This window comes from Molossus molossus, unplaced genomic scaffold, assembly GCF_014108415.1.
Source record: "Molossus molossus isolate mMolMol1 unplaced genomic scaffold, mMolMol1.p scaffold_m16_p_6, whole genome shotgun sequence".
NCBI classification, from domain to species: Eukaryota; Metazoa; Chordata; class Mammalia; order Chiroptera; family Molossidae; genus Molossus; species Molossus molossus.
In genome coordinates, this window is record NW_023425399.1 from 51156188 (window position 1) to 51171674 (window position 15487).

The window sequence follows — 15487 nt, forward strand, 5'->3', positions numbered from 1 at the left end:
TCCTATAAAGTTTCATAAGTAATATTAAGTCATTCATCTGAGACAACACGGGTTGCATCAACTAGACTGAAGCCATTCTTTGGCTCTGTTCTACTGTTGCTGCATATAAAGCCAGCCTCAGGAGGGTGACACCAGATGAGCTGACCACTAGACTCTAGACTTCCTTCCCCAAACATGAGGCTAACCAGGGCATGGGGTTGTGGGGTGGCTGCAGCTGGAAAAGGGAGTGAAAGGGTTGAAGGCCAGCCAGTACAACAGGACACAAAGGTTCAGATTTTACCACAGTTCTCAATCCTCTTTGAATTTTAGTATCATTACCTATTTAAAATATTGTCTTTATCAAAAGTTCTTAAAAACTATCTCAGAAGCACAAACTATTCTCTAGGACTATTCTCTGTTCTTTCTTCAGAAGCAGGTATTAGCCCCATTTTGTAAGTTAGAAAACAGAGCAGTGTAATATCAACTTACCCAAGAATGAATCAATGCCAGGAGGCACGAGGGAAGGCAATGGGCTGAGCCAGCTGCTGCCTCCTGAGAAGTCCTGAGCAAAACAGATAAACTGCTTGTTCCTAAAACAAAACCTAGCCACAACAATCCTCATAGCAACACTGGATGAAATCAAATTTCAGTCACTGATAATTATATTTAAAGAGAGAAGAAACTCCTAGGCAACACCACCAGAAAAGGCTAATGAGAATAAAAGTTTATTTCATTATCATCATTACATGGGTCTCCCTGACAAAATTATGACCAGTGTGTAGACATACAACTTTCGGGCTTGTGACTCTCAAGCAAATATGACATTAACACGTGCACTATTCACATCTGTGGGTCTGGACGTGAGGACTGCCCTAAATTCACCTAGCTGCTGGGTCATTCAATTCATGTGGTAGGTTGTTCAGAGAGAAATCCAACTAGCCCTCTCAGAGCTTTTGAAATCAACATGCTTCCCTTATGTACTTATTCAAGTCCTTCTCTTTATATGACTGACGGGATTCAGGAGTTTTTTTTAAAAACCCTGTTATGAGCTGGAGTAGGTTGGAGAGTGGAAGCAAAGGAAAGAAAAGCCCAGGGCTTTTCTGTCAAAGGTCTATGTCCCACACAACTCTGGAGAATACAGTGCTAAGGTCTGCACTTACACAAGCACTTTTGCACTGAGCAATCCTTGCCCTTCCTGTGCTCCTCCCCCTAAGACAGGCATCACCCCATTTTATAATAAAGATAATGAGGCTGAAAGGTCAGAGCCAGTAGCTAAATAAGATCCCTGGACAACTCATCTACTGCTCTACCCATCAAACCCTGATGCCTGCTAAAAGTGCGTGAAGTACTGTACTTAGAATTTTTAAAGAGAAAATGGCTTTACATAAACTTATCTTCCAACAGCATATGTTATGCTTCCCTCTAAATGCAAAGTCAAATCCAAATGAGGGCTGTCCTACAAAGACACATACATCCGCAGGGTCACACCATACTTCAGGTGAAAAGGGCTGTGTCCATGGTGCCTCCTGGACCAGGTGTGGTGCCCAGTGTGCCAACTCTTGTTACAGCCGCGATCAGAGCTGCAATCTGGGCAGCTAGATAGACTTAAGGCTGAGTCTGCAGAGGAAGGGGGACCTGAAGGAACCCAGGTATAGGTGCCCATCATGCTCATGCACTTCGCTGATGTAGGCAGCCACCTGCCCGTCAGGATCATGCAGGCTTCTCCGGAAGGCCCCACTGTCGCTGAGTTCTAGGACGAGGCTATACCGTGGCACAAACTTCATCACCGTCTCCTGACTAAACAGCTGGAAGGGAAGCACAGTGCGAGGAGAGTTTACCTACTAAGAGAATGTGAGCAGTTCCAACCTTTTATAAACAAGACAACAGGCCCACAATGGAGTCACTGAAAGTAAGCCCATGTCACCAAACACTTATTTACAGTTTAGGTTCTCCCAGAAATGAAATCTTAAACCAGTTAATCAGGAATCCCCTGATCAGCACTACTGAGGCAATCTGTCTGACAGACTCCTGCCATCCCATAAAGGAAAGTGAACTTGCAACAACCAACCTGATTTTTGTTTACTGTGACATCCTTGTTCCTGCACTCTTCTACCTGTAAAAGACATACAGCTCATTGGAGCTGCTTTTTATCTGTTAGATTGGATGATGCCAGGTTCATGAATCACTCAAATTGTATTTTTTAACAGATCCCATAGCTTCTCACTGTCTAAAAAGGGCCCAGCTCTTCCAGTAATGGAAAAGCCATATAGGGTAGAGCCAGGCTGAACCAGCTCTCTATTCCCAGCATAGGGCCTGCCTCACAGCAGGTGTCTCCCACCCTCACCCCCACCTCCTGAGAAGTCAGGTCAAGGAGCCTCCCTCCTGTCACTTGCATGCAGAGGCAAGGCTAACCCAGCACAAGGACAGTAGCTACCCAACAGCCCTTATATGATACCCCCCAATCCTGCAACATAGGTACCTCTTTGGATGACCTGGCTGAATACAGAAGCCAAATTATGTACAAGGAAGATACAACATGAGGCCAACAAGGCCTAGAGCGACATCGACTCCAGAATGCTGGGCTAAAACCAGCATCCAGTTGGGAATAAATACAAAACCCTCTGATTATATTTAAGATATTTCAACTGTGCAAGGTGCAAATGATAGAGATCTGAAAGCAGTTCATGTTAAAGAAAAAACCACAGCACATCAAATGAACATGTCACTGCCCTCTGAGACATGAAAACAGCTTTAGGCTCTCCTTGTAGTCAGTGTAAAAGATCAAACACTCCCATGCTGAGCAGGTACCTTCTAGGAGCCTAGGCCCTGGCTCAGCCGGGCCAAGAGGTCCACAGGGCTATTTAAAAGGTTTTAAGCCCTGGCCGGTTTGGCTCAGCGGTTAGAGCATCGGCCTGCGGTCCTGAGAGACCCGGGTTCGGTTCCCGCTAAGGGCACGTACCTCGGTTGCAGTTTGTCCCCGGCCCTGGTTGGTCGTGCGGGTGGCAGCCACTCGATGTGTCCCTTCACGTCGATGTTTCTCTCTCTCTCTCTCTTCCTCTCTCTCCCTCCCTCTCTATCTGAAAAAAAAAAAAAAAAAAAAAAAATGTCCTCGGGTGAGGATAAAAAAAAAAAATAAAAGGTTTTAAGAAAAGAATAACATGCAATTTCTGGCAGAGTGGAAGGATTGGTACCAGTTAGAAAATGATGGCAAAGGATAACACTGCATAAGATCAACAGATGAAAATTAAAAGGCAGAGTTCTACCTTCTATATAAGGGGAAAGGGCCACACAATTTAAATGTCCAATAAGTATGTCTCCTAGTCACTAGAAATGTTCAAATAGACATACAAGCCAACCGTATTCTTGAAGGTTCTAAAGCAATCAATGTTGGATTATAGCTCAAAATATTCCATTAAGCTTCCCAGGACCCATTAAATGCCACCTGCCTTCGGCCACAGCCCCCCCCCCCCCGCCCCTGCCCTCTCCATCTTATCCCTAACAGATCTCATCCCTTCTCCTTAGTTTAACTAGTCACTTTCCTAGAAAGCTCTCAAATCTCTACCTGTGTCTCTGACGCCCAGTGCTAAATTCCTCACTGCCTGGGACCCATCTCCACCTGGATTTTCTAACAGCTCTTCAAACTCAATAGACACCCCAGCTCAGGAAATAGGGCTCCTGACACCATCTCCTGATGCCAGGAACTCAGCCTTCATGCTTAATCCCTATCTCTCCCACCCCAGCACTGAGGGGGTCTTGTCATCTGCTGTGCATTACCAACCCCTCTCTAGGATCTGCCCAGCACCTCTCCTGAACACTACAACGGGTTCCCCAAGCCAGTGGAGCCCTGCTACAGGCTGTTCTCCATGCAGCAGCTAGTTATCTTTTTAAAACATTCTTTGTAATGCATTACTCTCCTCTCAATCGATTCAGTCAAAAAGCAGCTTGTGAGACAAGCAGGGTAGGTATGTGCAGAAAGTGGGGGAACCCCAGTGGCCCAGACCAGGGAGTCAGTATGAAGAGGGTAAGGGAGAGTCTATACTGAGGGAAGGGAGAGGCCAGTGACATGGAGTACAGTGTCAGAGCTCAAGCAGGACGAAGAGGGTGTTTACCTGGGGGACATCTTATGCAGGTATCAGAGTCCTTCAGGAGAAAGGCTAGCCCCTTAGAAGGAACTAGGGCTCCTTGGGGAAATGGTTGATTCTAGAGCTGGGGCAGGGAAAGTATAAGATAAGACTGAACAATGTGGTGCCAGGAAGCAAGGAACCACTCCAAGAATGATAGAATACATGTCCAAAGGTCAAGGAGCTACACTGAAGGAGCTTTCACTGGCCACAGCTGGACAATTTGAGCATCAAAATAAATAACAATAGTAGCAGATTATATGACCCATTGAGTAAAATAGGCAACTATGAGATCATACTGATATTTAAGTTATAAACTACCTCCCCCCAAAATACTCATTAATTACAAATGGAAAAATCACAATGGAGAAGTCTCTGGCATTTGCCACTGAATCTGGTAATGAATGCTGCCATTACCAGCAAGGGACAATGTGACATCATGCCCTTCCTGACAGGTTATACTGAAAACCCAACTTCACTTCTGTGGTCTCTCTGCCAGAGAAGCAAACTTGAATCTAACCATAAGAAACACCTCCTAACTCAAATGGAGAGGCATCCTAAAATATAACTGACCTGCACAGTCTTCCAACAGGTCAAAACTGAGGAGCAGTTCCAGACTGAAGGAGAATAAAGAGATGTGTTGACTAGAGGCTATGCTTGATCCTGGGCTAAATAACTAAAGGACACCGCTGGGGTAACTGGAGCACTGTGAGTAGGGTATGCGGGTTAGACGCCGGCAGGTAGGTATCCATGTAAATTTCCTGTTTGGGCAGGTGGTCTTGAGGGAGAATGTCCTTGTTGAAGGAAATACACTACAGTATCTGAGGAGCATCAAGTCAACAAATTACTTGCAAACAATTCTTGAAAAAAGTTATTTGTACTATTCTTGCTACTTTCCTACGTCTAATATTGTCTCAAAACTAAAAAAAAAAAAATCCCAATGACTTCGATCACATTTTGAATTAAATCTAACCTCCTACAAGTCAAGTGATCTTCAGCCACTCTCCCACCTGTTCTCTGTCTGTCATATCTCTGGTCATATGTGGATGCTGAGGTCTCTCCTGCCCCAGGGAACTCACCCATGTTCTCTGTCACCAGGAATACATCCCACCACTGCAATTCTATCTCATATTTATGGTGTCACTCATTTACTTATTTATTTATTTATTCTCACCTGAGGACACTTTTTGCATTTATCTTCATATAGAGTGAGAGGGAAAGAGGGAGGAAGAGAGAAACAGAGAAAGAAACATTGATGTGAGAGAGACATATCGACTGGTTGCCACCCACACAACCCCAACCGGGGCCAGGGACAAACTGCAACCGAGGTATGTGCCCCTAGCAGGAACCGAACTTGGGCCTCTCTGGTCCACGGGCTGATGCTCTAACCACTGACCCAAACTGGCCAGGGCTCACTCATTTATTCAACAGTAACTGAGTGCCTACTATGTGCCAGACACTGTTCTTGATGCTATGGAAAATGGAGTAAATTAAACAGAAAAAAATACCTGCTCAAATGAAGCCCACACTTATGAAGGGAGAGAGACAAATACCACCAAGAGATCACATCCTTGCTGAAGAAAAACTGACAGGTACAGAAACTGAACACTTACTACACTCAGCTAAGGGCACCATGTGCATATTCTCATTACATTTTTCAGCACCTAATGAAATGCTATTATTCTTTCCACTTGACAAATGAGGAAGTTAAAGCAGAGAGACCACATCTGCTCAGGATCAGTTGATGTGGTCTTCAAAACTCCTCTTCTTGACCACCCTACCATTCTGCCTCCTCCTAGATTTCAATGGGAACAGATATTGGCTCTGAGGCCAACAAGACAAAGAAGAGGAATGTATTATTTCTGAACATATCAGAATTTTCTATACTGACCAATAAACTCAGAACAACACTGAAGGCCATGGAACAGCCTGACTGAGAAGGTGGATACAGTCCCTTGCTGGGGCCCAGACACAGGGCCTGGTACCGCATGGACTCAGTAATTGCTGCCGGGTACCTTTCAGAACTTTAAGTTACAAATATTTTAATATCTATTCAAATGGTCAATATCAACTTCAAATACCATTCAACCCATAAAATGGAGCTTTTTGGTAAATAAAATTTCTATGACAGAAGTACCTATATCAGCAAGTGACTAATCCCCATTGTAAAATGTGTTAAGTTACATTTGGGGTATTTCATGAAAGTCACTGGAAAAAAAGGTAGGATGATGAACAATTTAAAGACTGTGTAGAAGGGTCTGCTCACCGTTGGTGAGGGTGGATGATTTTTATTGAAAATATTTTGGTGTGCTAAGATATAAAAGGGCAAAAACCTATGGAGAGGGGTGACTGACGGGAGGGTTCCAAGAAGGCAGGAGGGAGCAAGGCAGAATGGGGGCCCAAGGTGAGTTTACATGTATGGCCACAGGAAGAGATACTGGATAACCCTTTTGAGGAGGAGCAGTGTCATCTGCTGGCAGGGAGGAGAAGGCCATGTTGCAGGATCTGGTGGAGAAGGCAGAAGGTCTGAAAAAGTCATCTCAGAGCAGGAAGAGTAAAGTTGACAGACAAGGTAGAGACCCCCGAAAGGTATGCTGAAGGTGACGATAAAACCAGAAGAAAAAAATCAAAGGGTCCAAATGTTTAAGTTTACATGTCAGGCTGAATAATAAAAGGTGTTTTAAAGAAGTCATTAAAAATACTAAATGTTATAAATACTAGAATTTTTAGAGTTATAAATTAAAAGAGATCATAATTAGATGCATCTTCTAATTATAGTTTTGGTTTTGGAAATTGTAGTTTTAGTTACCTTAAAAATCATTCTTTTAATACAAGGTCTCTCGGATAAGAAATCCAACATTGAAAACCCAGGGTTGGAGCGAATGTTTGCCATGCAGACCCAGTACCCCCCGGAGCTGCTGGGCCGGATGTTGTCTGGGAATCCAGGCAGGTTCTCCACAAATAGGTCGGCCCCTCCCTTCATCAGGCCAGATACGTAGAATCTGAAAAATTCACCCAAGCAGGTATAAACAGCAGCCCCTAAATTTATGAAAAAATTTTTAGCCAAACACTAAATTAGTCATGGTTCCAATAAGTTTATGAAACAACTAGAAACATGTCCATTATGAACAAAAGTGCAGTTGCTGAAAGAGATACTCACGAACCCTGGGCCCAGCTAGACCCAGTTTAGGAAAAAGATGATAGACCAAGACCCACTGGGAGGGAAGGGACCTGGGATGTGCAGTCAGCATTAAATTAAGACTCTGACTAAGATGCTTAAGTAGGCTGAGAAATAAGAAAAAGAAAACACACCCTTGAGTTTAATGTTTAGCATTTTTACACAAAGAAAAAGGTGCCCTGATGATTCTCATATTCTCTCAATCAACACCTCCATGCCCATTCAGGCACAACACTCTCTGGTGAACACTGACAGCTCAGCAGATGCTACACGCACCTTCTTATCCTTGCCATGGTTGTCTCTGCCACCAGGATGAAGTCTTCTGCAGGAGAAAGCTGCACTCCATTAGGGAACCGCAACTGGTCCAGTAAAACCTTTACTTGCTTGGTCTCAGTATCATACTCTAGCAGGCTGTGGGTGCCAACAGCAAAGAGTCACACAGGGAGAGTCCACAACCCCTCTGCTGGGCTGGAGCCTTGCTCTTTTCTGGGCAGGGACCTGAGGAAGGGGACTCAGCCTCACACAGGAGTGACAAGACCCTGGTGGTCCCCTGCCCAGATCTGATCTCAGGCTGGCTTCTAGGAGCCCTTCTCCATCCAGGGCAGGCCCAGGCATTCTCTTCTAGACATCCCTCAGTCAGTTCTCTCACTGACCTGGGAGCTGGCTCGGCACCAGGGGAACCACCATGGCTCCAGCCTCACATGAGTTCCCTTTTAGAAAGGCGACCTAGTACAACTGGTGTGGCTCAGTGGTTGAGCATCAACCCATGCACCAAGAGGTCACCAGTTCGATTCCCTGTCAGGACACATGCCCAAGTTGTGGGCCCAATCCCCAGTGGGGAGCATGCAGGAAGCGACCAGTTGATGTTCTCTCTCATCGATGTTTCGATATCTCTCTCTCTCTCAAATCAATAAAGAAAAAAAAATTTTTTTAAAGAAAGGTGACCTAAAATCCAGGCCTACTTGTAGGTCTCAGGTCTCTCCCAGACTGCCTAGACTACACCTTCACATGGACTGGACTATTTTTATTGTTGTTGTTAATCCTCACCTGAGGATATTTTCCCATTCATTTTTAGAGTGGAAGGGAGGGTGGGAGTGAGGGAGAGAGAAAAATATCAATGTGAGAGAGATACATTGATTGGCTGCCTCCCAAATAACCCTAACCAGGGTCAAGGATCAAATCTGCAACCTAGGCAGGTGCCCTTGACCGGGAATTGAACCCTTGGCCCTTTGGTCCACAGGCCGATGCTCTAACCACTGAGAAAAACTGGTCAGGGCTGGATCACTTTGCTCTGTTTGGTTGCATCTATCACTTGTTTCCAGAAGCCAGTAAGATCCTATCTTAAATGCTAAAATATTATGCTCAGAAACACTCCAAAGATTCCTAGGAGTAATCAGCTCTGCTAAAGTTACTCTGCCTGACTGATGATCTCACTGAACAGAAGATATGAAATATACACTTACCGCCCATCATCCGTTCCCTCCATAAACAGAAACAGATAATCTCGTCTTTGCCATTTGCTGCTGGAATCCGTAAAATAAATCTTCCTCCCATCCCGAGTTATTGTAAGATCATTCACAAAGGACATTTTCCTCCCCTCAATGGGTGTGTCAGAGGACAGCAACAATTTCACCTCACCTGGAGTAGCAAGGAAGAGAAGAAGGAAAGAAATGAAGAAAGAAGAAAAAAAGAGAGAGACTTGCTTTCATTCTAAGAACTTGCATCATAATAATTTCTAAATATTAATTAGCCTGATTTAAAAAGAAAAACTAAAATGACCTTCTCGATGCCATGTCAGATTTATTCCTCCTCACAGTAAAGTACATTGCTTTCCTTTCTTTCACCTGTTAGCTGATTTTTTTTTTTTTAACTAACTACATTAAAGCAAAACCCTTCCTCTAAGAATGAAGAACTTTCTTTTATCGAAACCAACTGACTTAAAAGTCTGTTAGAAGTCTTAGGTAAAAAGGCAAATTTTTATTTGTTTGCTTGAGAGAAATATAAAATGTTCTACTCATCTGCTTTTAAAATAAAAACTAAGAGTAATTTTTTAAATAGTAGAACAAATATTTATTGAGTGCTAAGCTCTTTCCATATATATCATTTAAACCTCCACAACAATCCCACAAGGCAGGCAACTACATTATCTGTATCATGGATGAGGAAAGTGTGCACAGAGAGGCTAAGTAACTTGCATAGTCACACCGCCAGCCAATGGCACAGCAGACTCATGTAATGGGTCTGCAGTGCCTGAACCCAGGGTCTCACGCACCACCCATGATTATTAACTCCTCCATAGTATGACCCTCCCTGTCAAAGCATACACAGCGAATGTTATACTGCTGGTCAAGATGACATCATGGCCAGTCAGGGGAAAGGAACAGAAGAAGGAGCTGGAGAAAGAAAATAAAAAATCAGAGATGAAGGGTAAGGATAAGAGAAGACTAAAAGGCAGGAAACAAACAGGAAGACAGGAAATCAAGAGAAACACAAAAAAAATAAAGAGGAAAGGAGGAGGTCTAATATCCTCAAAATAAGTCCTCTTGAGACCCACGGCTAAAATACAAATGCCAGAGAAAGTTAGAATACTGACTAAATGCACACAAGTACAGATTTGAAAGTTTATACTACTTGATATTTATAAAACAACGCTTTCAGTACTATTCAACGAGTAAGAAAATATTAGAGTCTCTAGTTGAATGTATTGAACAAATTCTATTACATCCACTTATGCACATATTGTTTAAAAAATCTGAAATCATCAAAGAAGAAAATAAGATATTGTCACATACGTTTCCAGGGATTTACTTCAAATAGTCCTTTGTATGCATCGGCCACAAAAAGGGTCCTGTTGGGCCCCACCCGGATGCCCAGGGGTCTCCCACAAGTAGGCTCATCATCTCGGGTTTCTAGGGAAACAAACGGACAAGAATCAGTGACTAGTCTAAGATTCTGTCTGTGGCCCCACTAGTGGACAAGCATCTCATCCAACCATTCCTTCCTAAATATATTTTAGAGAACAAAAAAGACCATGACATTGGAGGCAGACCCGCCCCCCAGTATTCCAGCCCCCTAGAATTAAGGACAATTGTCCAGCACGTTCAGATGGACCACTTGAGAATCCAGACCCGGACATATACACAGCAATGGGTACCAAAGAATCATGTTCACATCAGCATCCTGAGACTTGAACTTAAGTTAACTCAGGGGCATAATCAGGACCCAGGCCTCATTTTCAGAAGCTCCACAGAACTTCAGGACTTGGGAGGTTAATCTCAACAGCCTGATCTGGATAATCTGTCTATCTAGGAACATGATGGTTTTCTCTCTGCCTGGTATAAAAGGAGAGTTTATTTTATTCCTTAGATTAACTCTCTTGCTCTACTACCTACACTCTTTTAAAACCTGTGGGGCCTTGGCCAGTGTGGTTCAGTTGGTTGAGTACTGTTCATTCTACCAAAAGGTTGCCAGTTAGATTCCTGGTCAGGGCACATGCCTAGGTTGTGGGTTTGATCCTGGGTTGAGGCATGTGCGGGAGGAAACCAATCGATGTTTCTCACATGGATGTTTCTCTCTCTGTCTTCCCCTTCCCCTCTCTCTAAAATCAGTAAAACTTATCCTCAGGTGAGGATTAAAAAAATAAAAATGTGTAGCAGTGCATATTTACTACAGGGTGTTCACTGCTAGCTGCTTACTGCGGAGATCCTTACTCCAGGGTGCCTACTATGGGGTGCTTCCTGCAAGCTGCCCACTTTGGGGTCCTTATTGTGGGTACTTGCTGAAGAATACCCACTGTAGGGTGCTTACTGTGGGTACTTACTGAAGGGTGACCACTATGGGGTGCTTACTATGGAATGCTTAAAGTAGAATGTTCAGGAGTGCTTACAACAGGATGCTTACTACAATGTGCTTACTAGAGGGCACTTACAGCCTAAATACGGAGTGGGAAAAGGCAGGCTAGAGAACTAAATGTAGAGTATGACCCTAATCCATATAACCATGGGTGGCTATAAGTACCCACCAATAGAAAGATATCTGAAAAGTTACTCATTAAAATGTTAATAACAGTTACATCTGAGTAGACTCTGGGGTGACTTTTACTTCTCTGTACCTTTGTGTTGTTCACATTTCCCACTGAAAATGCATCATTTTTACAAAAAGATTTCAGCTATTAAAAAAACAATAAGAACAGGACTACCAGTGTTTAAACAGTAAGATTCTTCTACCCTAGTCTTCTAAAGTTGGAGTGACTTCAGGATATTTTCACTTTGAATGGCACTACTGAAATTCCTAAGAAGCTGATGCAAGAATCACATTTAAGCATCCAAGTAATGACAAAGCCGACTGCTATGCCATAGTAGCACTTGGACAACACCTATTAATCTTCAAGTTACCTCAAAAGTCAGCACAAGCCTCTTCAGAATGGCGAGGGGTAGAGCTAAGAAGTAACCAGCAGGTGCCATGGCCACTGCCTAGCTGGGAAACTTCAATGAAGGGTGACAATCAGGTACCATGAGGTCCAAGTACCACTGGCCAATAAAAAGCATGTGATAACACCCAAATCAGGCTATCTGCCAGATGATCAGGGCTCTTTTTCTCCGACAATCTGTAAGTCTCTGACTTACACAAGGCCATCTGGCCTCTTTCTGAATGACTAGAAGAGACATACATTTTCTTGGGTGGGGGAGGGATGTCACTGACTTACTGCACGGGCCCAACCCAAACTGGGCAATGGTATCTACTTCACCATTCTCAAATTTTATGATCCGGCCATCTGCTGTACCAGTAAACATCACATCTGTTTAAAAAAATAAAAAAGAATAACAATGTTACTTGGTTAGCCTAAGAACTGTGATCACATTATGTTCTACAACATACGTGGCTTATTGGTGTTTTTCATCTCCACAGAAGAAATGGCAGTTCTGAAGATGAAGGAGCAGTGATATCTGGGAACAAAAATGTCCTTAAAACATGCAACAGTAAAATTGTAGAATTCTGAAGCATCTGCCTGTGGGGTTCAACCTAAAACTAAAGCAAGGATGTAGGAGACACCAGTCAGTGATAAAACCAGGAGGATTTTCTACTCTCAGAAGAATATGGGATCTTGGGCTGGCACTCAGGGACACATGTTCATGTCAGCCTTACATCAGTGTCTGCTGTTGAGGCTGATCATATCCAACTAAAAAAGAACTGCAAGGAAGTCCCTCAGGATAAAACTAAAGCACATTAGGTGCTCACTTCAACAGTACATATACTAAAATTGGAAAAATATAGAGATTGTCTTGGTCACATACAAGGATGACATATAAATTCATGAGACATTACCTATTTTTTAAATATATATTACAAATTCTAAGGCAATGACTAAAAAAACTTTATAGAAGTAACTGAGCCCAGCAGATGTGACTCAGTCAGTGGTTGAGCATCATCCCATTCTCCAAGAGGTCACCAGCTCGATTCCCAGTCAGGGCACATGCCCAAGGTTTTGGACTCCATCCACTGTAGTGGGTGTGCAGGAGGCAGCCAATCGATGTTATTCTCTCATTGATGTTTCAATTTCTTTCTCCTTCTCCCTTCATCTCTATCTAAAATCAATAAAAACATTTTTTAAAGTAACTGATATGCTAAGTACAAAAAATATAATCACAAAAACTACAAAAGGTAGAGAATAGAAGACAAAATTAGAAACAAAAAATAAGAGCAAAGAATGGAAAACAGTAACAAATATGGTAGCTACCAATCTAACTGCATCAATTCTTACTTTAAACATCAATGGTCTTGATTAAGAAAAATGGTGACAAAGTGAATAAAAGCTACACAGACCATCTCCTAGGACCAAACTGGAATTACAACTGAAATAAAAACAAACCATCGGGAAAAACCAACAGAAAAGCAGCTGGAGGGAACCCATATAACCAGGCACAAAAAGAGGACACCAAATCGACCCTGTTAGGAAATGTGGAGGTGCAAGATGGGGCAGGATGGGAACTCATGGACAGCAGCTAAGGGCTGTTTACGTTGTGAGCATTTCCCTCAAAGTTAAAATCCCAAGTCAGCTCCACAGTGCAGAGTGCCAGAAGAGAGAACTAAATTAGCTATAGCCACCAACCTTGAGCTCTGGCAGAGGGAAGGCCGACTGGATTGGAACTGTAGGGAGAGACTTGGAAGTTTAGAGAGCTAGGAGGGCACCAGGAGTTTTGTGCTGAAATCACTCCACCAAAGGACAGTAGCCATTTTACTCAAAAAGCCTTTGCTGAGAGCCCCAGGGAGAAGTAACAGCCCTTCCCTGTGAAACTTAACACCATCTGGCCAGGCCAGAGAAATGCAAATTGATGCTCATTAACAGCAACAGATGTCCAGCAAGCAACTGCCTCACCTATAGGAAATCAACTTACCCTGAACACCTGAGGGATGTTTTCATTCGTTGAGGACTACAACCCAAGGCTCATCAAGTAACTGAGACAAATAGCTAGCAGGCAAAAACTAGAGGAAAACTGAAGCTCTGATTGGCCAGAAAATCCACCCAGGAAAGTAAGATGTGAGAGTGGTGTTTAACATGGGTTCTCCCACAATCATCCAAACCCAATAGAGGGAGCCACAATCAGCGTAACACCAACCAACACAGGGAAAATTTGGCAGGATCCAAACTGCACTGATGAGACAGCCAAAATGGTGAAAAAAATACACAAATCCCAAATTAAAGAATAACAGAACTCTACACAAGAGATAAATTAAATGCAATTAAGCAAGTTATCAGAGGTAGAGTTCAGAGCCATGATCTTAAGGAAGCTCAACAGCATGAGTAAAGAGCTCAACAGCATTAGTAAAGATATAGAAATAGCTATGGCTGGTGTGGCGCAGCGGTTAAAGCATCAGCCTGCCGACCAGAGAGTCCTGGGTTTGGTTTCCCCTAAGGGCATGAACCTTAGTTACACTCTGTCCCCGGCCCCCCGTTGGGGTTGTGTGGGTGGCAACCACTCGATGTTTCTCTCTCACATAGATGTTTCTTTCACATAGATGTTTCCGTCTCTCTCTCTTCCTCCGACTCTCCCTACCGCTCTATTTGAAGATAAATGCAAAATTTACTCGAGTGAGGATAAAAAAAAAAAGTGGAAATGCTGAAAATCAACTAATTGAAAATGAAAAAACACCAAACTGAAATGAAGAATAACACAGCAGAAATAACACATTAGAAAAAATAACCAGCAATGTATAGGAAGCCGAGGAACCAATGACTAGATTAGAAGACAGTAGAAAAAACGACCCAATCAGAGAAACAAAAAGAAAAAACAATCAAAAAACAAGAACAGCCCTGGCCAGTTTGGCTTAGCAGTTGGAACAGTTGGCCTGTGGACCAGAGAGTCCCGGGTTTGGTTCCCGCTAGGGGCACATACCAAAACAAAACAAAAAGGAAAAACAAGACACAGCTTAAGAGAACTGTGGGCAAACATGAAACATAACAACATCCACATCATAGAATTCCCAGAGAAAGAAGAAAATGAGCAAGGCTTATAGAATATATTCAAAAAAATACTGAGAGAAAACTTCCCTAACTTGGTGAAGGAAAGGCATGGAAGTTTAAGAAGCACAGAGAGCCCCAAATAAGAAGAAACCAAAGAGGCAAACACCAAAACAGATCATAATTAAAATGCCAAAAATTAAAGACAAAGAGAGAATCCTAAAGGCAGCAAGAGATAAGCAACAGGTTACCTCCAAATCAACCCCCAAAAGGCTATACGCTGACTTCTCAACAGAAACACTACAGGCCAGAAGGGAATGGCATGAGGTAATCAAGGTCATGAAAAACAAGGATCTGAATCCAAGACTACTCTAGCCAACACTATCATTCAAAATAAAAGGTGAAATAAAGAGCTTCCCAGACCAAAAAACGGCTAAGGCACTATATTGGCACCAAACCGGCACTGCAAGATATGTTAAAAGGCCTGTTGTAATTAGCAGAAGGAATAGAAAGAAAATACAACAACAAAAAACAAAAATGGCAATAAATAAGCACAAATCAATAATAACATGGACTAAACTCTGTAATAAAAAGACACAGAGTAGCCCTGGCCAGTTTGGCTCAGTGGTAAGAGTGTCAGTCTGCAGTCCTTACCTGGGTTTGGTTCCTGCTAAGGGCATGTACCTTGGCTGCAGTTTGTCCCTGGCCCTGTTTGGGTTATGCAGGAGGCAACCACTCGATGTATCACTT

At 43.0% G+C, this 15487-nt stretch overlaps 1 protein-coding gene and 1 non-coding gene across 5 annotated transcripts in view; one reads left to right on the forward strand and one right to left on the reverse strand.

Annotated features, from left to right (window-relative positions):
* Positions 1-20: 20 nt before the first annotated feature.
* LOC118618270 (adipocyte plasma membrane associated protein) overlaps positions 21-15487 on the reverse strand; it is a 62481-nt gene continuing 47014 nt past the window's right edge. The window contains exons 4-10 of one of the 4 annotated variants that reach the window (XM_036244429.1): positions 12026-12076; positions 10071-10187; positions 8742-8916; positions 7555-7689; positions 6910-7102; positions 2048-2092; positions 21-1784 (exon numbers count right to left, since the gene is read on the reverse strand). In XM_036244429.1, the coding sequence (XP_036100322.1) occupies positions 1575-1784; positions 2048-2092; positions 6910-7102; positions 7555-7689; positions 8742-8916; positions 10071-10187; positions 12026-12076 (926 nt within the window). In that variant the 3' untranslated portion in view covers positions 21-1574. Of the gene's footprint in view, positions 1785-2047; positions 2093-4678; positions 4718-6909; positions 7103-7554; positions 7690-8741; positions 8917-10070; positions 10188-11983; positions 12077-15487 lie in introns of those variants that run through there. The other 3 variants (XM_036244428.1, XM_036244430.1, XM_036244431.1) reach the window with 3 other exon arrangements.
* Positions 12509-12611, forward strand: LOC118619434. Its single transcript, XR_004957209.1, has one exon. It is a non-coding gene; the product is annotated as a U6 spliceosomal RNA (small nuclear RNA).